The sequence below is a fragment of the Condylura cristata genome, unplaced genomic scaffold (assembly GCF_000260355.1).
Source record: "Condylura cristata isolate star-nosed mole 26May11 unplaced genomic scaffold, ConCri1.0 scaffold00011, whole genome shotgun sequence".
Taxonomy (NCBI): domain Eukaryota; kingdom Metazoa; phylum Chordata; class Mammalia; order Eulipotyphla; family Talpidae; genus Condylura; species Condylura cristata.
The window spans coordinates 55,024,654-55,044,240 of record NW_004567112.1 but is presented as its reverse complement, the minus strand read 5'-3'; the positions used below and the strand labels follow the sequence as shown (position 1 = coordinate 55,044,240).

Below are 19,587 nucleotides of genomic sequence, written 5' to 3'. Positions count from 1 at the left end.
AAGTTAATCATATTCTCTCTGCCCCCAGAAGTCAGAGCCTGGTTAGAAGGAGCCATAGAAACGGGAAAGCCCACACTTGTTTGTCATTTGGAATTTAGTCCTGATATGGGGCAACAAGAAACATAGCCAGAAATTAGCATGAAAATGCTTTCACCTGGTGTATTAATCATTTTCAAGTGTAGTTCAATAGTCAAAACACAAAACTTTAAGAGAAAATGATCACTAGCATTTGATGGCTACACAGCACATTTACTTCTTATTTTGCTTTGTGTATTACTATGCTCCTAAGACAGGAATACTGAATTATATAAAGCCAATGTTCAGTTACCTGAAGAACTAGATAGTAATAAAGTATTATTAGGAAATTTCATTTCTATAAATTCCATAATGTATAGGTCATCCAGCCAGAAAGCCCAGTAGGAACTACTGCACTTAAGAGTACAATAGAGCAGATGGACTCAAGCAACATTTTCAGATGCTCTAACAGCAGCATTGTACACATTCTTCTTGAAGACACTTGTGATACTCTCCAGGAGAATATGTTAGGTCACAAAATGAAGACTGAAGTATCATCCTATGTGATCTTGTCTAGCCACTGGAATGTGAGAGTGGAAATTAATTCTAAGAAGAAACTATCTTTTCCTGACATGCTGATGGAAGAACTCTAGCTGGTCTGTATGATTGTTAAAATACAGTTCACAAATTGTCCTTTATATGCAATAAAAAGCACCCAGTTTAAGGGTACAAATTACTGAGTTTTGACACATGGATAGTAGTTCAGTATCACCAGCCCTAAAGTTACCCACATACCTTTCTAGTCATTTCCAAATATACACCCGACATCCACAGGCAAACAATTCCACCTTCAGAAACTAGAGATCCCACTAGTACTTGAAAATAGACCTGGTCCTCATGATTGAAGGTCAATGTTTGCAGCTGCTCACTTTCTCTCATGGCAGCAAGCACATCTAAGCTTTGCTTTAACATGGAAAGATACCCATATATAATAATTGTTTCTTCCGACTCCCCACTTGGAAATGATTAAATATTTCACAGGAGATATATATATATATATATATATATATATATATATATATGTATATGTATATGTATAGATAGATAGATATTTCACAGGCTAAATCATACTCACTGTAGGTATGGTTTGCATTCCCAATTCCCTCTTTACTAATATATAATGAAAACAAATCTATGCTGTGATAATTATAAGCAAAAGCCTGGCTTCACTACTTACACTTAGAGAACAACTGTTACAAAGCCCATGAAGGGGAATTCATGTGTAACATGAACCATCCACTTTGTGCCACGCCTACCAAACCTCTTTAAATCTGATCCTGTTTCCAGCTCCCTGAGTGCACAAATCAGGAAGCTTAGGGATCCTGTTTATAGTGAAATAGTACAATAGAAAATTCCCTTCATTGAGGAAATTTAGTTTATACTGAAAGGCAACTGCAGGATCTTGCCTGCATCCCAGAAGCTCAGCTTGTCACATACATTCATAGTCACTGGTAGTAAGCATTTCTCTCAGCCACCTCATGATGGCAGTCTGGTTCCGGGCTGTTTTGATAGCTGTGTCCAAGCAGGTGGATTTTCTGATCGTCCTACTGTGCCTTAAGTTCCTGTTGAAGCAGCTTTGTAGAGAAGGTTTGTGGGTTCTGCAATAGATGACTCTATCCCCCTGCCTGTGGGTGGTGGGTGGTTGCTTACAGGATAGAGGAGGAGAAATGAAACTGAATTCCAGTCTGTTTTCTACAAGATTTAACAAAGAAGATCAAGTCAACTATGATAATTCATTCTTATTTAAATGATGGAAATTCCCCTATTTTGTTATTCACTTGGTGAGTACATGAGGAGAGACTGTTGTTCAGTGGACTGCCTCGGGCCCTCCCTGGTGGTATAAGGGGTTAAAGCCCAGCACTGCAAACAAGCCACAACTGTTTCAGTGCCGAGTTCTATCCATCCACATGGTGTGGCAGACCTCTACTGACCCACCGGCTGCTCCCCTCAGCAGTCTACCTACTTCACCAGTCTACCTGTTCTGATTCTCACTCTGCCTCTGGTGAATCCTCTCACCACTCTTGCCCCTCTGGCTTGCATTCTAGTTCTTAGGCCTAAATAAATAAAACTTAAAAAAAAAATCATTCACTGCCTCAAATGTTTCACTATATTGCCTGTGTATTCGAGTTACTAAAATCTTGAGTTTTCTAACTTAAATTTTTTTAATGGTATAAATTAATCATCGTGCTCAGAAACTATTCTAAACATTTTGTATTCTGAGTGATACTGTTTTTTCTGCACTTGACTTGAAGAAAGAGAAGCTAAGACTGGAAAGAGAAGCTAAGACTGGAAAGTGAAACTAGCAGAGTTCTCGAGGGAAATGAACTTGAGCAAGCCCATATTATAAACTAGAACTTTCTCTTGTTGAAGTGTCCTAAAGTCCCGATGAGCTGACAGCAAGGAGTTCTCCCCATGAAAAAACCCTCACACAGCACCATGCTTGATGTGTGTTAATCCCTGTAACTCTGCCTGTCCCCAAACCAACATGACCTGCAGCTGGGAGAACTTTCCAGAGCTGGGGTCAGCTGTCTGTTTTCTATATTGCTCAGTCTCAAGTCCTTGCTTTTGTTTCTGACTGTGACAGGTTTGAAAAAGTTGATAAGGAAGATACAGCACATACATACACAATGAAGTAATACTGATCTAAATAACAGTGAAATCTTTCATTTACAGCAATATATAGATGAATTAGAGGGTTTCTTGGTGAGAAACATGAGAGGCAGAAAGATTAGTACTGTAATTATCACTTATATGTGGCATCTAGAAACCTCAAAAATGGATGAATATAACACGTCAAGTTTTAAATCATAAGGTCAAATTACTGGTTACTAGCATGGAAGGGAGAAGGGAGGGATGAGTAAATCAGGTAAAAGGAATCAACGGTCTGGTGAAGGACAGAACTGGGAAGTTACTGAGAGAAAGTGGAACTAGGTATTCTGTACAAAGGGGTGCATGTGCTGGTAAGTGGCAGAAGAGTGTAAATCAGACCCAAATATTTCAGGTTTGGGAAAAACAGATATTTGGAAATATGTCTCTAAGAAAGGAATTAGTTCACATTAGCTGCTGTAGTGAAGAAACTCAAAAAATATAAACCACACGATGAAATAATTTATTTCTTGCCCATGTAAGTGTCTAAGCTGGTGCTCCTAGACAGCTGGCTATGACCCTCTGCCCAGTGATTCATGGACACAGGCTCCATGTATCCTGTGACTCTGTGACCCCCACAGGCTAACTGTCAAGGGAAAAGGTGCATGTCTGTGTGATGCAGATACAGATTAGAGGCCCCTCTCCAGGGACAACTTCAACTCTGGAAATGGAGCTATTACTAGGCTATTCTATGACAGTTTCCTATTCAGTCTAAATGGTCACCATGTACCTTTCTTCCCAAACACAGAACACATCAGACCTTTCCCAGGGGATTCAACCCAGGATGAAGGCAATCATTGCCCAAGCTCATGGTTCAGGCTCTCTAGATGACAACATGTCTCTTCAGCAATCTGAGTGTCATTTCTGTAGTTTGCTGATTTAAAAAAAAAAAAAAACTAAACTAAAAGACAAGACAAAATTGGCTAACTGCATATGGATTACACACCATAATAAATAGAGATTTACCCTAGGGATGCAAGGATGGGTTAATATACAAATTTTTTATGTATTATAAAATACTATTTCTGATATTATTGTTGTTTATCTATTAAACAATGACTATAAATCTTATTATTTTGATACAGCATAAGTAAAGTTAAAATGCATGTTAAATATCAGCATTTGCACAGAAAGCATTTGATAAAACTCAGCACCTGTTTCTGATAAAATCTTTAAACAAGATAGAATAGAAGGACTCAACAAAGGGAATATATGTCATAAATAAATGGCCAGTATAATACTTAATGGTGAAAACTAAAAGAAATACAAAGTGAGACTATTACCTTCAATGAAATATAATGACTGCCAGAAACAACCTGTCCACTGGAGAGCTCTGTCTAGATGCCAGGGCCAATATCCAATCCCAGAGCACCTGGGCGACTGTGTATAAGTCTCCTGTCCTCATCACGTGAGCCCCTGCCCTCCACCCACCCCCCGAAAACTCAGGATCTGCCCCATACTTTAGCTCAGGATACGTAGCCTCACTGTACTCATGTCAGTACAGTCTCTGCAATCATGTAATCAAATTGACCTTTTTCTTTCTCCTGTTTATTTGATTGAATGCCGAAATTATTTTTTATTGAAGTAACAATGGTTTATAAAAGTATATGACTCAGGTGTACACATTATAAATAAATACGTAGATACACTGCTATGTTGTCTGCTAAAAGTCTGTTTTTCATCCTTCATAACACTTGGCCCTTTGCCCACTTTGTCCATCTTCCCCATTATTGAAACACTATTTTGCTCTGAAAAACCGTGTTGCTTTTTGCTTGCACATTTCCTATCTTACACATTGGAGTGAAATCATAGAGTCTTTATGGTCTTCTGACTTACTTCACTGAGTATCATATCCTCTGGCTTGCAAATGGCAGAACTTCATCTTTTTTAATGGTTATGTAATATTCCTATATATGCTACAACTTCTTTATCCAATCTTAAGCCAATAGGAACTTGGGAGTACAACCCAAGATGTATCCTGAGTATAACCTGAAATCAGTTTTCATATGCAGAGATAAGAGAGATACCAAAGTGAGATGCAGGGGACCTCTGTGGTGGTCTGGGGGTTAAGTTTCAGCGCTATCTCAGCTGTGGCCTGAGTTGGATCTCCAGGCAGGGAGCTGACCCACACGGCGCAGTGACCTCTCCTGTCTGGCTCCTTGTTCCCCTCAGCAGTGCATTTCAGTCAATCTATCTGCTCAGTTCCCCACTCTGTCTCTGGTAAATTCTCTCATGCCCTCTCACCCCAACACCTGAACTTTACTCAGTTCTTCTATCTAAATGAATGTCCTTAAAAAAAAGCCATTAAAAATTAAGAGAAAATGAAAAAACAGGCTACTCTGATTGGCAGATAGCACTTTTAATGAACAAGGGGAGGTACTCACGAGGCATTGTTTGGTGTCCACAGATGGGTAGTTTTCAGCAGCAAACACTAGCAAAACAATGTTTTTATAGAGGCTTTAGTTCTGTTCAGTCACATATGCAACCCAGATAGTTTCAATAACATATGAACCATCCTCCTGGGCTGTATTCCTGGTCAGGAATATATGTGTATACCTGAATCATATACTTTTATAAACCATTGTTACTACAATAAAAATAATTCTGGCATCAATCAAGTAAACAGAAGAAAAAGGTCAATTCAATTACATTATTGTACTTCTTCGTAAGTGGCAACAAGAAACCTCCAATATCCCAGGGACAAGGATTTCTGCAGGTTAACAGGGGAGGGGGTGAGATGCCTGAGGTTGCTGGGATACATACTCTGATTGCCTGCTCAGTAGCTTTGATTGATTGCTGAAAATACACTGCAGCAGGCCTGGGAGTGCTATCTCTGAATCAGTGTTCTGAATTCCTTGTCTAAATGCCCAGCGAGATGACTGGATCCTAGGGAATTTGTACCTTCAACTTTTGAGGACTCTCCAGGCTATTTTCCATAATTGCTACACAAATTCCCTCTTCCACCAAGTGTGTTTGAGAGTTTCCTTCTTTGTACACTGAGCCAAAGTTAGTTGCTTTTTAATGCTTCTGATAGTAGCCATTCTCACAAGTGTCACATGATTTCCCACTGTTATTTTGCCTTACACTTTGCTAAGAGGAGTCTGTTAAACTTAAACATCCTTTCCTGTGTCTGTTGCAGCAATCTCTACTCAGACCCTCTACCCGGAAGTTAGCCAGCTGCTTGTTTTCTTGCTAGTGCATGCATTCTAAAGGATTTTGAATATTAACGCCTGTGGCCTGTGGAACGTGTGATTTGCAAGTATATCCTCCCATGCAGTAGGTTGCCTTTTCATTTGATCAATGTTATTTGGATTTGCTCTTTCATTGGAAGCTTTTTAATTCTATATGGTCTAGTTGTTTACTTTCCCTTCCCAAAGACAGGACAATAGGAAGGTTGCATATGTGAGTAATGGTGTGAGAGAGTGGTCTTGTTCCATTCTTTTGCTTGTGACGATCAGTTCCCCCACCCCACCATTTGTTGAGAAGACTTCCTTTCTCTGATGTGTCCTCTTGCTCTTTTGCAATAGGTTAACTGTCATTACATGTGTAAGTGTATTTCTGGGCTCTCAGACTTACTCCACTGGCCTGTGCAACCGTGTGCTTGTTGCAGTACCATCCTGTCTTGAAGGGTGATGATCTCACCATGTTTCCTTTTTGCCGCTTTTTGTGTCTTTTTTGGTTCCATTTGACTTTCAGTAATGTTGTTTCTATGTCTTTGAGGAATGCTATTGAAACTTTGATAAAGAATGCATTGAAACTGCATATTGCTTTGGGGAAGATTTTGTAACATTTTGGACAATACTAATTCTCCCATTCCATGAACAGGGAATATTTTTCCATTTCCTTGTGACTTCTGCTTCTTTTAACCATTTCTTATATCAATAGTTTGTATTGGACCTTCAATAGCTGTGTTAAGTTTACTTCTAGGCATTTAGTCCTTTCTGATGCCCTTGTAAATGGCATTGTTTTTTGTTTTCATACTCTAGATAATTGTTTGCATATAGACAAGCAAGTAATTTTTGCACATTGATTGCAAAGTGACTGATTTCAAAGCATTTTTCAGTGGATTCTTAAGCATCTTCTATATTTATTATCAGTACATATAATGAGTGATTTACTTCTCCCATCTTTGGGTTGCTTTTATATCCTTTCGTACCTAATTTCTCTAGCCAGGACTTTGAATACTATGGTGAGTACAGTGGACAAAGTGTACATTCTTTTCCTTGTGCTTTATCTGGTACCAAAACTTAATGGAAATGTTTTTAGTATTTTACCATTGAAAAAGTTGTTTGCTTTGTGTTTACTATTGATGAATAGCAAAACTTTGTTATGTTCAGGCATGTTATATCTATTATATGCTGATAATGTTGAATCCCACCATCTGCTTTCTTGACATTGGTATGATCATGTGATTTTTCTTTTACATTTTATAGATGTGGTGAATTCCTTTGATTAATTTTCAGATGTTAACCATAAAAAATGTTTGGAAATATTCCTTTACTTCTCAAAATTTTGGGAGATTTTGAGAAAGGTGTGTATCACCTCAACTTCAAAGTTTTGTAGGGCTCATAAGTGAAATCATCTGCTATGATCTTTTGTATTTTCAGACACTTATGATTATTTTTCAATTATCTTTTTTGTAATTGGTCTGTTTGGGCTTTCTATTTCTTCATGATTCAGTCTCCGATGGTTCTCTATTATTTCTAAGAATTCACCCATCTCTTGTAGGCTATCCAAATTACTAGCATAATAAGGAACATTGCTGCCTTCCAAATGACTACTTTACAAATGTAAAGTGAGTTTACAATAAACATCTCAGAAATCCAGAGCCTCATAATCTCCTTTGATGCTCTGAATTTCTGAGATGTTTATTGTAACCTCTCTTTCATTTGTGACTCTATTTTTACTTTATGTCTTTGTTTCTTTGTGAGCTTCGTTAGAGATTTGTTTGTTTCTCAAAAATGAGACTATGCTTTCCATTATCTATAGAGGGTGTAGGGCAGCAGCCCCTCAAGTCAGTTTGGGCATATGTGTGTGCATGAGGGTGAGGACAGGTGGGTGCAGGGACAAGCTGAATATAGAAGAAACCCTGTTTTGTGGTCTCTGGTGATGGCCAGTCAGGTTTAGTTGGAGGCGGCTCAACACTATTTACCAACAGGTGAGGGTGAAACACTTAGGATCTGGCATCATGTCAGAAAAGCCATGGCACGCCTTTATGTTGCACAGCTCACTTTTATTAATTCCATCTGTGAAAGCTTTTCTTGGATGTAACACTATGATTTTTCAAGTTCCCTTCTTATATTTTCGAGCGACTCAGTAAAGGTGCGGGTATTGGAGTAGTTTTGTTTGAGCTTATCACATCTCTTTAAATGATACAAACCTTCTTCTATTAGTTCCACTAACTTCTGTTTTTCATTTGGAGACATATTCTTATTTTCTTGTGTTATTTTGAGAATTTTTTGTCTATAGCAGCTACCAATATAAAAGTACAGAAGGAAATTTTCAGGCATGGATGTTGAAGCCTGTTTCAACAGTGAAATGGCTTTGTCCAGGTCACCTTTGCTTCGATAAAACTTTGCTGCTGGGACAATCACATCAGTTGCATGTGGGGCTTTCTCCAAGGCCTCTTCCACCAACCTCTCTCCTTCATCTCCTTTATTCATCCTTTGGAGTTTCAGAGCCAGGAGGACTTTAACATACTGGTTTTTAGAATCCAGCTGAATGGCTTTCTTCAGAAGATCAATGAGATTCTCACGTGGCAGACTCTCGTCCAGACGGTATACGGCAATGGCAAGTCCAGTGGTGAATTCTGGGTTGTCTGGTTTCCTTTCCAGAGCCTTCTGAAAACACACCATGGCCCTTTCATTTTGTTCTCCACACTTTAACAGTGCCCAACCTTCCTCGTTATACAGCTCAGGACACTCAATACTGTCAGGGCTTGAAAACTTTTCACAGACTTGTTTCACCTTGTCTACATATGTCTGAGCTTCTGAGAGTCTTCCCATGTGATAGTAGACCCAGGCGTAGTTTCCCAAGGTGACCAGACTTCTGAGTTCTGCTTGATGAGCATCATGGGCTTCCTGGGTAAATGCTTCAGCTTGCTGTAGGCATTCCAGGGCTCCCTCATTTTGGCCCCTGCAGGATTTTATGTAGGCCAACAGGTTGCACATTGTGGCTTTGAACTCAGTCTTTAAATTTTTAATCTGTTCATGCACTGCATTTTCTAGGTCATCTGAGATTCTGTTTTCATCGAGTAGTAAATTCCAAGTGAAATGGCATTTCAGCTGTGAGAGATCTTTCTCCAGAGAACTGTTGTTGGACTCACTGTGGAGAAAAAAACTTGGTTACTGTGATGTGCATTTGGCTAGCATTGCAGCAAGTTGCAATTACAGGTTAATTGTGAATGTCAAACTGACTTGGCCTTGGAATATCTAATATCTAGCTAAACATTTGTTCTGGGCTGGGCTTAGTGTTGGAGTGTAGGCAGATGGGATTAGCTGGGATTCCAAAGACTGAATAAGCAGCCCCCTTTCACTGAGGTGGATGGGCTTATTCCACTCCAACCCCCTCCCCCCACCCCCTGCCCCTGCCTGTTGAAGGCCTGAGTAGAACAGAGGGCAGAGGAAGCGTGAGTTTGCTTCTCTGCCTGACTGCTGGAGCTGGGCCATGGGTCTGTTCCTCCTGAGATCTGGTTTCAACCTTTTGGTTCTCGAATCTTCAGACTCAGACTGGCCCCAAATCTTGCCTTTCTGGGGTCCTAGGTTGTCTTTATATTTCCTTTGGACAGCCCTGACTACTCTACACGTTTAAGTTTAACTGGATAGAAATGAGGTCCTTTTCCCCTTGACCTCCCCAGACCCTGCATCAGCCTTTAAGAATCCTCCCCCCAGCCCCCCCTGGGGGCACAGCAGGTGAAAGCGCAGCACTAAGAAGCTAAAGCCCCTTCTGCATGAGTTCCATCCCCGCCTGCCCTGGAGGTGACAACATGGCGTGGCAGACCTCTCCTGGCCCACCCACTGTTCCCCTCAGTAATGTACTTTATCGATCTGCCTGTTTTCTCCCCTCTGTCTCTGGTGAATCCTCTCACCATCCCTGCACCTCTGGTTTGTACCCCAATTCTGTATGCACAAATAAATAAATCTTAAAAAAAAAAGAAATGAGGTCCTTTTCTTTTCTTTGATTCCTTAATTCATCTTTCTAATTGGTTGTTTCAGAATACACAGAGCAGCAGGATGTGCTGTGTGCATGGAAATGCAGGAGGTGAGGTGGGGTGGACTGGAGGACAGAGGCTGACACAGAGATGTGGTCTTTCTTCTCCTGCACAATCACTGAGTCAGTTGTCAGTTCTCAGTCATGCAGGTAAGGTTCATGGAGGCAACTGACAGCCCTTTGGAAGACCATTTCTTTATGGCACACTCTTTTCAGGGATATTAACTAAGATCAAGTTAATCATATTCTCTCTGCCCCCAGAAGTCAGAGCCTGGTTAGAAGGAGCCATAGAAACGGGAAAGCCCACACTTGTTTGTCATTTGGAATTGAGTCCTGACATGGGGCAACAAGAAACAGCTACATGCAGGAGATTTGCCTGAAAATGCTTTCACCTGGTGTATTAATCATTTGTAAGTTTACTGCGATAATCAAAACATAAAACTTTAAGGGAAATTATCACTAGCATTCAATGGCTACACAACACACTTGTTTTGTATTTTGTGTATTAATGTGCTCTCCAGATAGGAGCTCTTAAACGTACAAAGCTAATGTTCAGTGACTTGAAGCAAGAACTAGATATTAATAAAGTATTTTAGGAGACTTCGCTTCTATAAATTCAGCAATGTATAGATCACCCCTCCAGAAAGCCCAGTAGGAACCACTGGACTTAAGAGTGCACCAGAACAGATGGACTCAAGCGACATTTTCAGATGCTCCATCTAACAGCAGCACGGTACACATTCTTCTTGAAGACACATGGGATACTCTCCAGGCAGGTTCACATGTTAGGTCACAAAGCGAAGACTGAATTCCCCTCAGGTATGAGCTTGTCTAACCACTGGAGTATGAGAGTGGAAATCATATCTAAGAGGAAAACTTTTCCTTTCTTGACACACTGATGGAAGAACTAGCCAGTCTGTATGATTTTAAAATGAAGTTTACAAATTGTCCCTCACACGCAATACAATGAACCCAGTTTTAGGGTAAAGATTACTGAGTTTTGACACATGGATAATAATTAAGTATCACAGACAGGGCCACCTTATCAACCACCTGTATCACCCCTAAAGTTTCACAGGTGCCTTCCTAGTCATTCCCAAAAATACACCCGACCATCTGCAGGCAAACAATCCCACCTTCAGAAACTAGAGTTCCCACTAGTATTTGAAAATAGATCTAATCCTGACTGAAGGTCAGTATTTCCAGATGCTTACTTCCTCTCATGGCAGCAAGCACATCTAAGCTTTGTTTTAAAATGGAAAGATGCCCATGTATAATAATTGTTTCTTCTGACTCCGCCCTCGAAGTGATTAGATATTTCAAGGCTAAATTACACTCACTGTAGGTATGGTTTGCATTCCCAATTCCCTCTTTACTAATATATATTGAAAACAAATCAGTGCTGTGATAATTATGAGCAAAAGCCTGACTTCCCTACTTACACTTAGAGAACAACTGCTACAAAGCCCATGAAGGAAAATTTCCTTGGGTGTAACAAGAACCATCCACTTTGTGCCACACCTACCAAACCTCTTTAAATTTGACCCTATCTCTGCTACCTGAGTCCACAAATCAGGTGGACTCATTGAGGAGATTTACTTTATACTGAAAGGCAGCCACAGGACTTGCCTGTACCCCAGAATCTCAGCTTGTCAGATATATTCATAATCACGGGTAATAAGCATTTCTGTCTCACCCACCTCATGATGGCAGTCTGGTTCTGGGCTGTTTTGATAGCTGTGTCCAAGCAGGTGGGTCTTCGAATCGCCCTATTGTGCCTTAAGTTCCTGTTGAAGCAGCTTTATAGAGATGGTTTGTGAGTTGTGCAATAGATGACTCTATCCTTCCTGCCCATGGGTGGTGGGTGGTTGCTTACAGGATAGGGGAGGAGAAATGAAACTGAATTATAGTCTGTTTTCTACAAGATTTAACAAAGAAAGTTAAGTCATCTGTGATAATTCGGTGCACATAAATTATTTAAGTTATGGAAATTACCCTAGTTTGTTATTCACCTGGTCAGTACGGGAGATATGTTGTCCTGTCCTTGGAGATGTGCGACTTGTGGAGAATTACAAGCCACTGCAAGTAAATATGATGCTGTTTGTCTTAACTGGAGAGTGAGATTTCATAGAGAGTAACAGATACACAAACGTGTACATTTAAATGATTGGCTTTATAATTTCTATATAATTTATTGTCTCTAATTTCTCATGTTACTGTGGAGCGGGTCATATGCTGTACTTCACCTTTTCCCCTCAAGGCATTTGTTGTAGACAGGGTTTATGGACAAGACACAGCAGGCCAGAGGTGTGGTGAGAGGGTTCACCATAGACAGAGTGGGGAGCAGAACAGGCAGATCAATGAAGCACACTGCTGAGGGGAGCATCAAGAGGGTGAGGAGAGGTCTATAATGGCATCTGGGTCAGTTCCCTGGCTGGGGGTAGAACTCATCCTCTGGTGGCTTCTGAGAGCTTCATAGCGCTGTGCTGTAACTCTTTGCACCACTAGGTACAATGGAACATTACCAGTAGAGATGTTGGCTTGTAATGCAATTTACCAAATATTACATTGAATTTTAAAATTTTTTCAATAGAGATTATTTTGTTAAGGTAGTGTAAGGTGGAAGCAGCCAGGGCAAGTCTAGGGTGGGGACTTCGAGTTTGGGACTGTTACTGTTTTCATTGTGGAGCCTCCCTAAGTTCTGGGAACTGCCTGCTTTCCGGGAATCAACTCAGCCTGGATGCCCTACTTATAAGTGTTGCTGATTAATCATCTCAAAAAAAGAAACAGCAAAGCAACTTCCATGGCCTAGAAAAGCTTACCAGTGTCCCCCAGTGGGCGCAACTTCTCCCCCCCACCCCATGAGGGGGTCGGTGAACCTTGCCTGGAGCACAAAAAATTCTTGCCTGTCAGAAACTTTGCCTGGCTCTCCATCTCTTATCTTCAGGAAACTTCCACGTAGCTACTGACTAAATGGATGTATCTTAGTACCATGGGCTCTGTATGTCTCAGTTTGTCCGAATTTGAAACCGGGGTCTATTTATATAGCTGTGACTGTGGGTAAATGGCTTCATGTCTCTGTGCTTTAATTTCTCTTCTGTGAATCGGGAATTAGTTTCTCTTCTGTGAATTTCCCTGTTACCAACCTGTGGTGGTATCCTGAGGATTAAATAGGTTAACATAGGAAAATGTTAGGAAAATGCCTGGCACATAATAACTTGGTTTTTACTGTCACCAATAACTAAAATCATTATGCAAAGAACTCAGAAGGGAAACTTGTCTTATAGTTAAGTAAATAACTTGATTTATGATACCTCAGATTTTATAAATGCCAACTACATAGCAACCAACTTCTCATAAATTCTAGCTCAGACTTCACCATCAATCAAGGGCCTCTGAAAAATCAGATAATAGTGTCAGGGGAGAGAAGTTTGTTCTTCTTTTTCTTCTTCTTTTTAAAAGATTTACTTATTTATGCATATAGAACTTAGGTACAGGCCAGAGGTGCAGGTGCGGCGAGAGGCTTCACCAGAGACAGAGTGGGGAGCAGAACAGGCAGAAGAACACTGCTGAGGGGAGCAGCGGATGGGTCAGCAGAGGTCTCTGCACCATGTGGATCACCTCCGGGGCTAGGGATCGAACTCACACTGATGCAGCTGGGCTAGCTTGCAGTGCTGTGTCCTACCTTATTGCACCATCTGGGAGGCCCAAGTTTTGTTCTTCTAAGAGAGTCTTCAATAAACTAACTTACTTCCCCAATCCTTTAAATTTTACATTGGGAAACCTAAATGTTTTTAAGGGTGTTATCATCAACTAAGATATCAGTCATCCATATTTGGAAAAATAAGCCCTAGTTTAAACAATGCCATGTCTTACACACTTAGAATATAATAAAACATTGACACCAGAATAAAAAAGTCTCTCAGTCTGTACCAGAGCATTGGTAAGTCTACCCATCGGCCTAGATATAACAAGTTGTCTGAAGCTTGGACACATTATATGATGTGGATACCACGCTCATGCCCATCCATTTCGTTTGCTATAGTATAAGGGAAACCAATATTATAAATGCCATGGTAAGTTCCAGTGGCAAAGAGCAGCCTTCCTTTTTGCTGAGGAGTGCAGATACTGGAAGTTTTCCAACTACTTGTTGTTCATTTAGACAAGTAATCAATTTATAGAAACAGAAATGGTTAAACCTGAAACAAATTCTAATGTGTGATTTAAACTCTTAACACTCTGCAGGCATGACAACAGAAGACAGACGCAGACAGAGAGAACGCAGACAGAGAGAACTCTGTTACAAACACATAAGGGAAACTTGATTGTTTCTTTTTCTAGGACTTTGGTTCCTCTGATGTTCTAGGATTGATCAAATAGTTCCTAACATCTCTGCACATTCTTGGCTCTCTGAACACCACAGTATTTAAATTCTGTGTGTGACACAATGGTAGTCAGCACCCACACACCACAATTTGCAGCCATAGTCTGTTAATGATGGAAGAAATATGCTTTCTTTGCCTTATATTTTATCTGAAGAGGGTTATAATATGTACAGATCCAAGGGGAACCAAAATGTCATAGCACTGGGTGACTTTATGGTCAGGGATTTACACAGAGCAAAGATGCAACTATTCTTCAGACACCTGGGATTGCTAAGGCAGGTTATTCAGCCTTGCAGACAGCGTAATGGTGGATTTTTCTGCCTAGTACACAGTGTACGTGAAGCTATGCTTCTTGACAACCTCTACCTGTTTATTAGCTAAGATTATCCCAGCTGAAAACTCTTAGCTTTAGGTCCTATTCAGAGTGAATGTTCCAGTTCTAATCATAGTTCTACTAAGAATTTATAAAAATAACATGTTAAAAGCAATAGAAGAATGCTGAAATAGGAAACTAAGAACACTAAGGGTTTGGTTTTGTTTTTTGCAATTTGCGTTGCCGAAACCAGGAATTGAATGGATTGCTTACGTGCTATTGGCAAAAGTAGTTGTTGGGAGGAAGCACAAAGCAAGCTCATGGTCATTGTCTGTTGTGCGTAGAGGTACTGATTTACTCTTCAGAAATATGTAAGGCCAGTGCCCATGGGGTGACTGCCACAGTAGCAAGGCCTGCACTGTCCTCGCAGTTGGGTTAATGTGACAATGTGTCCTGTGACTACAAAACAGAAATTGGAAAGAGATTCCGAAACTTCCCTAGCAGTGTTTCCATTTTGGGAGACGTGAAACTTTGTGAGCATTTTATTACTCTGGTTGTTGAAATATTTGTGTCTTTGTCCTAGAGGACAGGCCTAAGCCTGTCCTGTGTCAGCCAAGAATACGGTAGAGTCTGTGCTTGCTCTTCCTCAATGAGCAAGTCCCCTGAGGGGACTACAAGTTGTGTAAGGCCTTGTCATCTAGCACCAGGGCATCAGCCTCACCTGAGGGCCATGCAAATTCTGAGGATTCAGCCTAGATGGAGTGAATCAGAACTGTAGGGTGCATCAAGCAATCTCTATGTTAGGAAGCCTTTCAGGCTTTCTAATGCATGCTAACGTCTGTCTACTTATGATATAATGTAGTAAGTGAAAATAGTTTTAATTCCATAAATAAAATTCTACATTTCTTTTCCGTGATTTCTCAAAAATGTTGGTCCTTTTTCATTTGTCTAGAGAATGTTTTGCCATATAGAATAGCTGATGCTTAAGTCAATAGTATTCATAGCAGGTAGAACAATTTTCACATATTCTGATGGATTTTCTTGATCTGTACAAGGTCTACAATTTGGGGCTAATGTTTTCCTTCCTGATTTATCATTCCCTCCTACACATATTGCTAAATAGATGATTGTTTACAATTATCTATCAAAGTTGGTTTAAAATTAAAATTGACTTAAAATTGGCTTCTAAAATTGGATAGAGTTAATTCAATAACTCCCTCTTCTTATTCCTTTTTTAAAGTTAATTCAACATTATTTCTTTTCAGTATCAGCCACTTCAGCTGCATTGGAATGGTCTGTGGGCACCTGAGGGAGGTGTCAGCTCTCTCTAGTGATAAGCAGGAAACAAGATCCTCCAGATTCATTTAACTATTTATTTAAACACATAACTATACACTATAGCATAATCAATAAAAACATAAACACATATTGAATAGCTCCTCTATGTCAGCTACCCTTATATTTTCTTGGATACATTAATTACACCAAGATTCTAGTCTTCAGGGTGGGTTGGGATTTATCAGAAAGTCAAAAACATGGTTGTATGCACTAAATTGTGACCTTGAACCCCATCATATGCTGGTGCCCTAAACACAAAGGGACTGATTTTGGAAAATAGGTCCTTCACAGAGACCATGCAGATGAAGAGGTCACCACGATTGAGACTTCACTCAGTAGAACTGATATCTTTGTAGGAGAAGGGAGATCAGCAGAGTTTGTTTCTGATAAGGCCCTTCCTCCTGACCCTCTGCCCAGTGATTCATTGACACAGACTCCCTGTGTCCTGTGACTCTGTGACCCCCACAGGCATAGCGTTAGGGAGAAGGTGCATGTTCACGTGATACAGATATGATTGGAGGCCCCTCTCCACTGACAACTTCAACTCTGGAAGTGGAGTATTATTTGGGTGGGTCCTATGTTATTTCTTTTCTTTTCTTTTTTTTTTTTAAAGATTATTATTATACAGAACTGGGTTAAAGGCCAGAGGTGCAGGGGCGGCGAGAGGATTCACCAGAGACAGAGTGGGGAGCAGAAAAGGCAGATTGACGAAGTACACTGCTGAGGGGAGCAGGAGGAGAGACAGACGTCTGCTGCTCCTTGTGGGTCACCTCCTGGCTGGGGATTGAACTCGTAGTGAAGCAGCTATGCCAGCTTCCTTGTGTTGCTCTTTAACCTGTTTTGCCAGCAGGGAGGGCCCTGGCATAGGTTATTTCTCTCCTTTTCTTTTTGTTATACATAGATTTCTTACATTATTCTTCATTTTGTACATTTTCTAATCTCAGTTGTAATCCGCATGGACTTCCCACCACCACTTCACCCATGTGCCATCACCATAATCCCTTGTGCTCTTCCCACCCCAGTTTTGATCTTGTTCTCTTCTCCCTCCTCCCCCCCCGCCCCTCATAGAATGTCTCAGGTTTATAGTTGTTAGTTGATGTTCTTTTATACTTTATTACAATTACGATATATATGTGTGTGTGTATATATTTACAACCCTTACTTACACTCCTGCTATGAATAAAACCATCTGATATTTTTCTCTTTCTTTCTGGCTTATTTCACTAAGCATGATCTTTTCCAGTTCTATGACAGTTTCCTATTCAGTCTAAATGGTCACCATGTACCTTTCTTCCCAAACACAGAACACATCAGACCTTTCCCAGGGGATTCACCCAGGATGAAGGCAATCATTGCCCACGCTCATGGTTTGGGGTCTCTAGATGACACCTTGTCTCTCCAGCTCTGGGGTGATTTTGTGTGGCCTGCTGATTAAAAAAAAAAAAGACTAGAAAATCTGGGTATCTCTATAGGATACACACTATAATCAAATGGGATTTATCCCAGGGATGTAAGAATGGATTAATCAATTATTTTATGTATTGTAAAATACTATTTCTTATATTATTATTGTTTATATATATTTAAAGATTAATATAAATCATATTATTTTTATATAGCATTTCAACATAAGTAAAGTTAAAAAGCATATGTTAATATTAATAGTTGTATAGAAAGCATTTGATCAGACTCAGCACCCATTTCTGATAAAATTTCTAAACAAGACAGAATAGAAGGACTCTACTTCACATTAACAAAGGACATATGTCCCAAATAAATGGCCAATATAATACTTAATGGTGAAAACTAAGAGAAATACAAAGTGAGACTATTACCTTCAATGAAATATGATGACTGCCAGAAACAACCTGTCCACTGGAGAGCTCTGTCTAGATGCCAGGGCCAACATCCAATCCCAGAGCACCTGGGCGACCGTGTATAAGTCTCGTGTCCTCATCACGTGAGCCCCTGCCTTCCCCCACCCCCCAAAAACTCAGGATCTGCCCCACTCTTTAGCTCAGGATATGTAGTCTCACTTTGGAATTCTCATGTCAGTACAGTCTCTGCATTAATTTAATCAAATTAACTTTATTTTCCTGCTGATAGGATTGATACCAAAATTATATTTTTGTTGAAGTAACATTGGTACATTATAAAGTACATGTACACATTATCAATAAACATCTAGTTACACTGCATATGTTGTCTACTGAAAGTGTAGTTTCCACCCTTCATCGTGATTGGCCCTTTTGCCAATTTGCCCATTCCCCCCCCCCCATCCTTTATTGGAACCACTATGTTGCTCTTATAATCAAAGCATTTCTTTTCGTTTGTGCATTTCCTATCTCACACCTAAGAGTGAAATCATGTCGTCTTCTGACATATTTCACTGAGTATCATATCCTCTGGGAGAAGCTCATCTTCACCTTTTCTCATAGCTGAACGGAATTCCTGTATATGTCACCACAACTTCTTTATCCAATCTTCAGCTAATGGGCACTTTGGGGGCTAAAACTCAGCATGTATCCTGAAGACAACTTGAAATCAGTCTTCATATGCAGAGATCAGAGAGACACCAAAGGTCTAGTGTTTAAGTCTCAGTGCTTGTCACAGCTGTGCCCTGAGTTGGATCCCCAGCCAGGGAGCTGACCCACAAGGGGTGGGGGGAAGACTTCTCCTGGTCCATCCACTGCTCCCCTGAACTGTGTATTTCAGTAGCTCTCCCTGTGTGCTCCCCACAGTGTCTCTGGTGAGTCCTCTCACCCTCCTCACCCCTACATTTATGGCCTACACCCAGTTCATCTGTATAAGTAATTGAATAAATCTTTTAAAAAGCCATTAAAAAATATGAAAAGGCAGGCTATTCTCATCGGTAGAAAGCAATTTTAATGAATAGGGGACATACTTGTGAGTCATTAATGGGTATCCACAAATGGGTAGTTTTCTACAGCAAGCCCTTCCAAACCAGCGTTTATATAGAAGTTTAATTATGTTCAGTCACGTGTGCAGCCCAGATAGTCTTAACAACATATGAACCATCCTCCTGGCTCATATCCTTGGTGCAGCTTCAGGAAGGCACCTTCCCAGGGAGTGAGAACAAGAAACTTCCAACTCCCAGGGACAACTATTTCTGCAAGTTATGGGGTGAGGGAGATGAGATGCCTGAGGATGCTGGCATCCAGCATCAGGTAAATGCTCCTTTGATTGCCTGCTCAGCAGACACCTGTTTTACCCTCTTGTGGCTGCTAAAAATAGCACTTCAGTGAGCCGGGAATGCTAGTATCCCTGAATCAGTGTTTTGTATTCTTTGTATTCTTTGCCTAAATGCCCACCAGTGAGATGACTGGATCCTAGTGAATTTGTACCTTCAACTCCTGAGGAATCTCCAGGCTATTTTCCATAATTGCTACACAAATTCCCCCTCCCACCAAGTGTGTTTGAATTTCCTTCTCTCCACACCAGGCCAAAGCTAGTCACTTTTATCCTTCTGACAGTAGCCATTCTCACAAGTGAGAATGGCCATTCTCACATGATTTCCCACTGTTATTTTGCCTTACACTTTGCTAAGAGGAGTCTGTTAAACTTAAACAATCTCTGTCTACTCAGATCTTCTACCCACAA

The 19,587-nt window shown here is 40.5% G+C and overlaps 1 protein-coding gene and 1 pseudogene across 1 annotated transcript; both read right to left on the bottom strand.

Moving 5' to 3' along the window:
• LOC101622176 overlaps positions 1 to 954 on the bottom strand; it is a 5,938-nt pseudogene extending 4,984 nt beyond the window's left edge.
• Positions 955 to 7,956: 7,002 nt separating this feature from the next.
• Positions 7,957 to 11,635, bottom strand: LOC101621948 (interferon-induced protein with tetratricopeptide repeats 2-like). The gene is made up of 2 exons (XM_012723474.1): positions 11,631 to 11,635; positions 7,957 to 9,045 (listed from the first exon to the last, which is right to left on the bottom strand). Exons 1-2 carry the CDS (start codon positions 11,633 to 11,635, stop codon positions 7,995 to 7,997), a joined length of 1,056 nt encoding a protein of 351 aa, XP_012578928.1. The 3' UTR covers positions 7,957 to 7,994.
• Between the last annotated feature and the right edge of the window lie 7,952 nt (positions 11,636 to 19,587).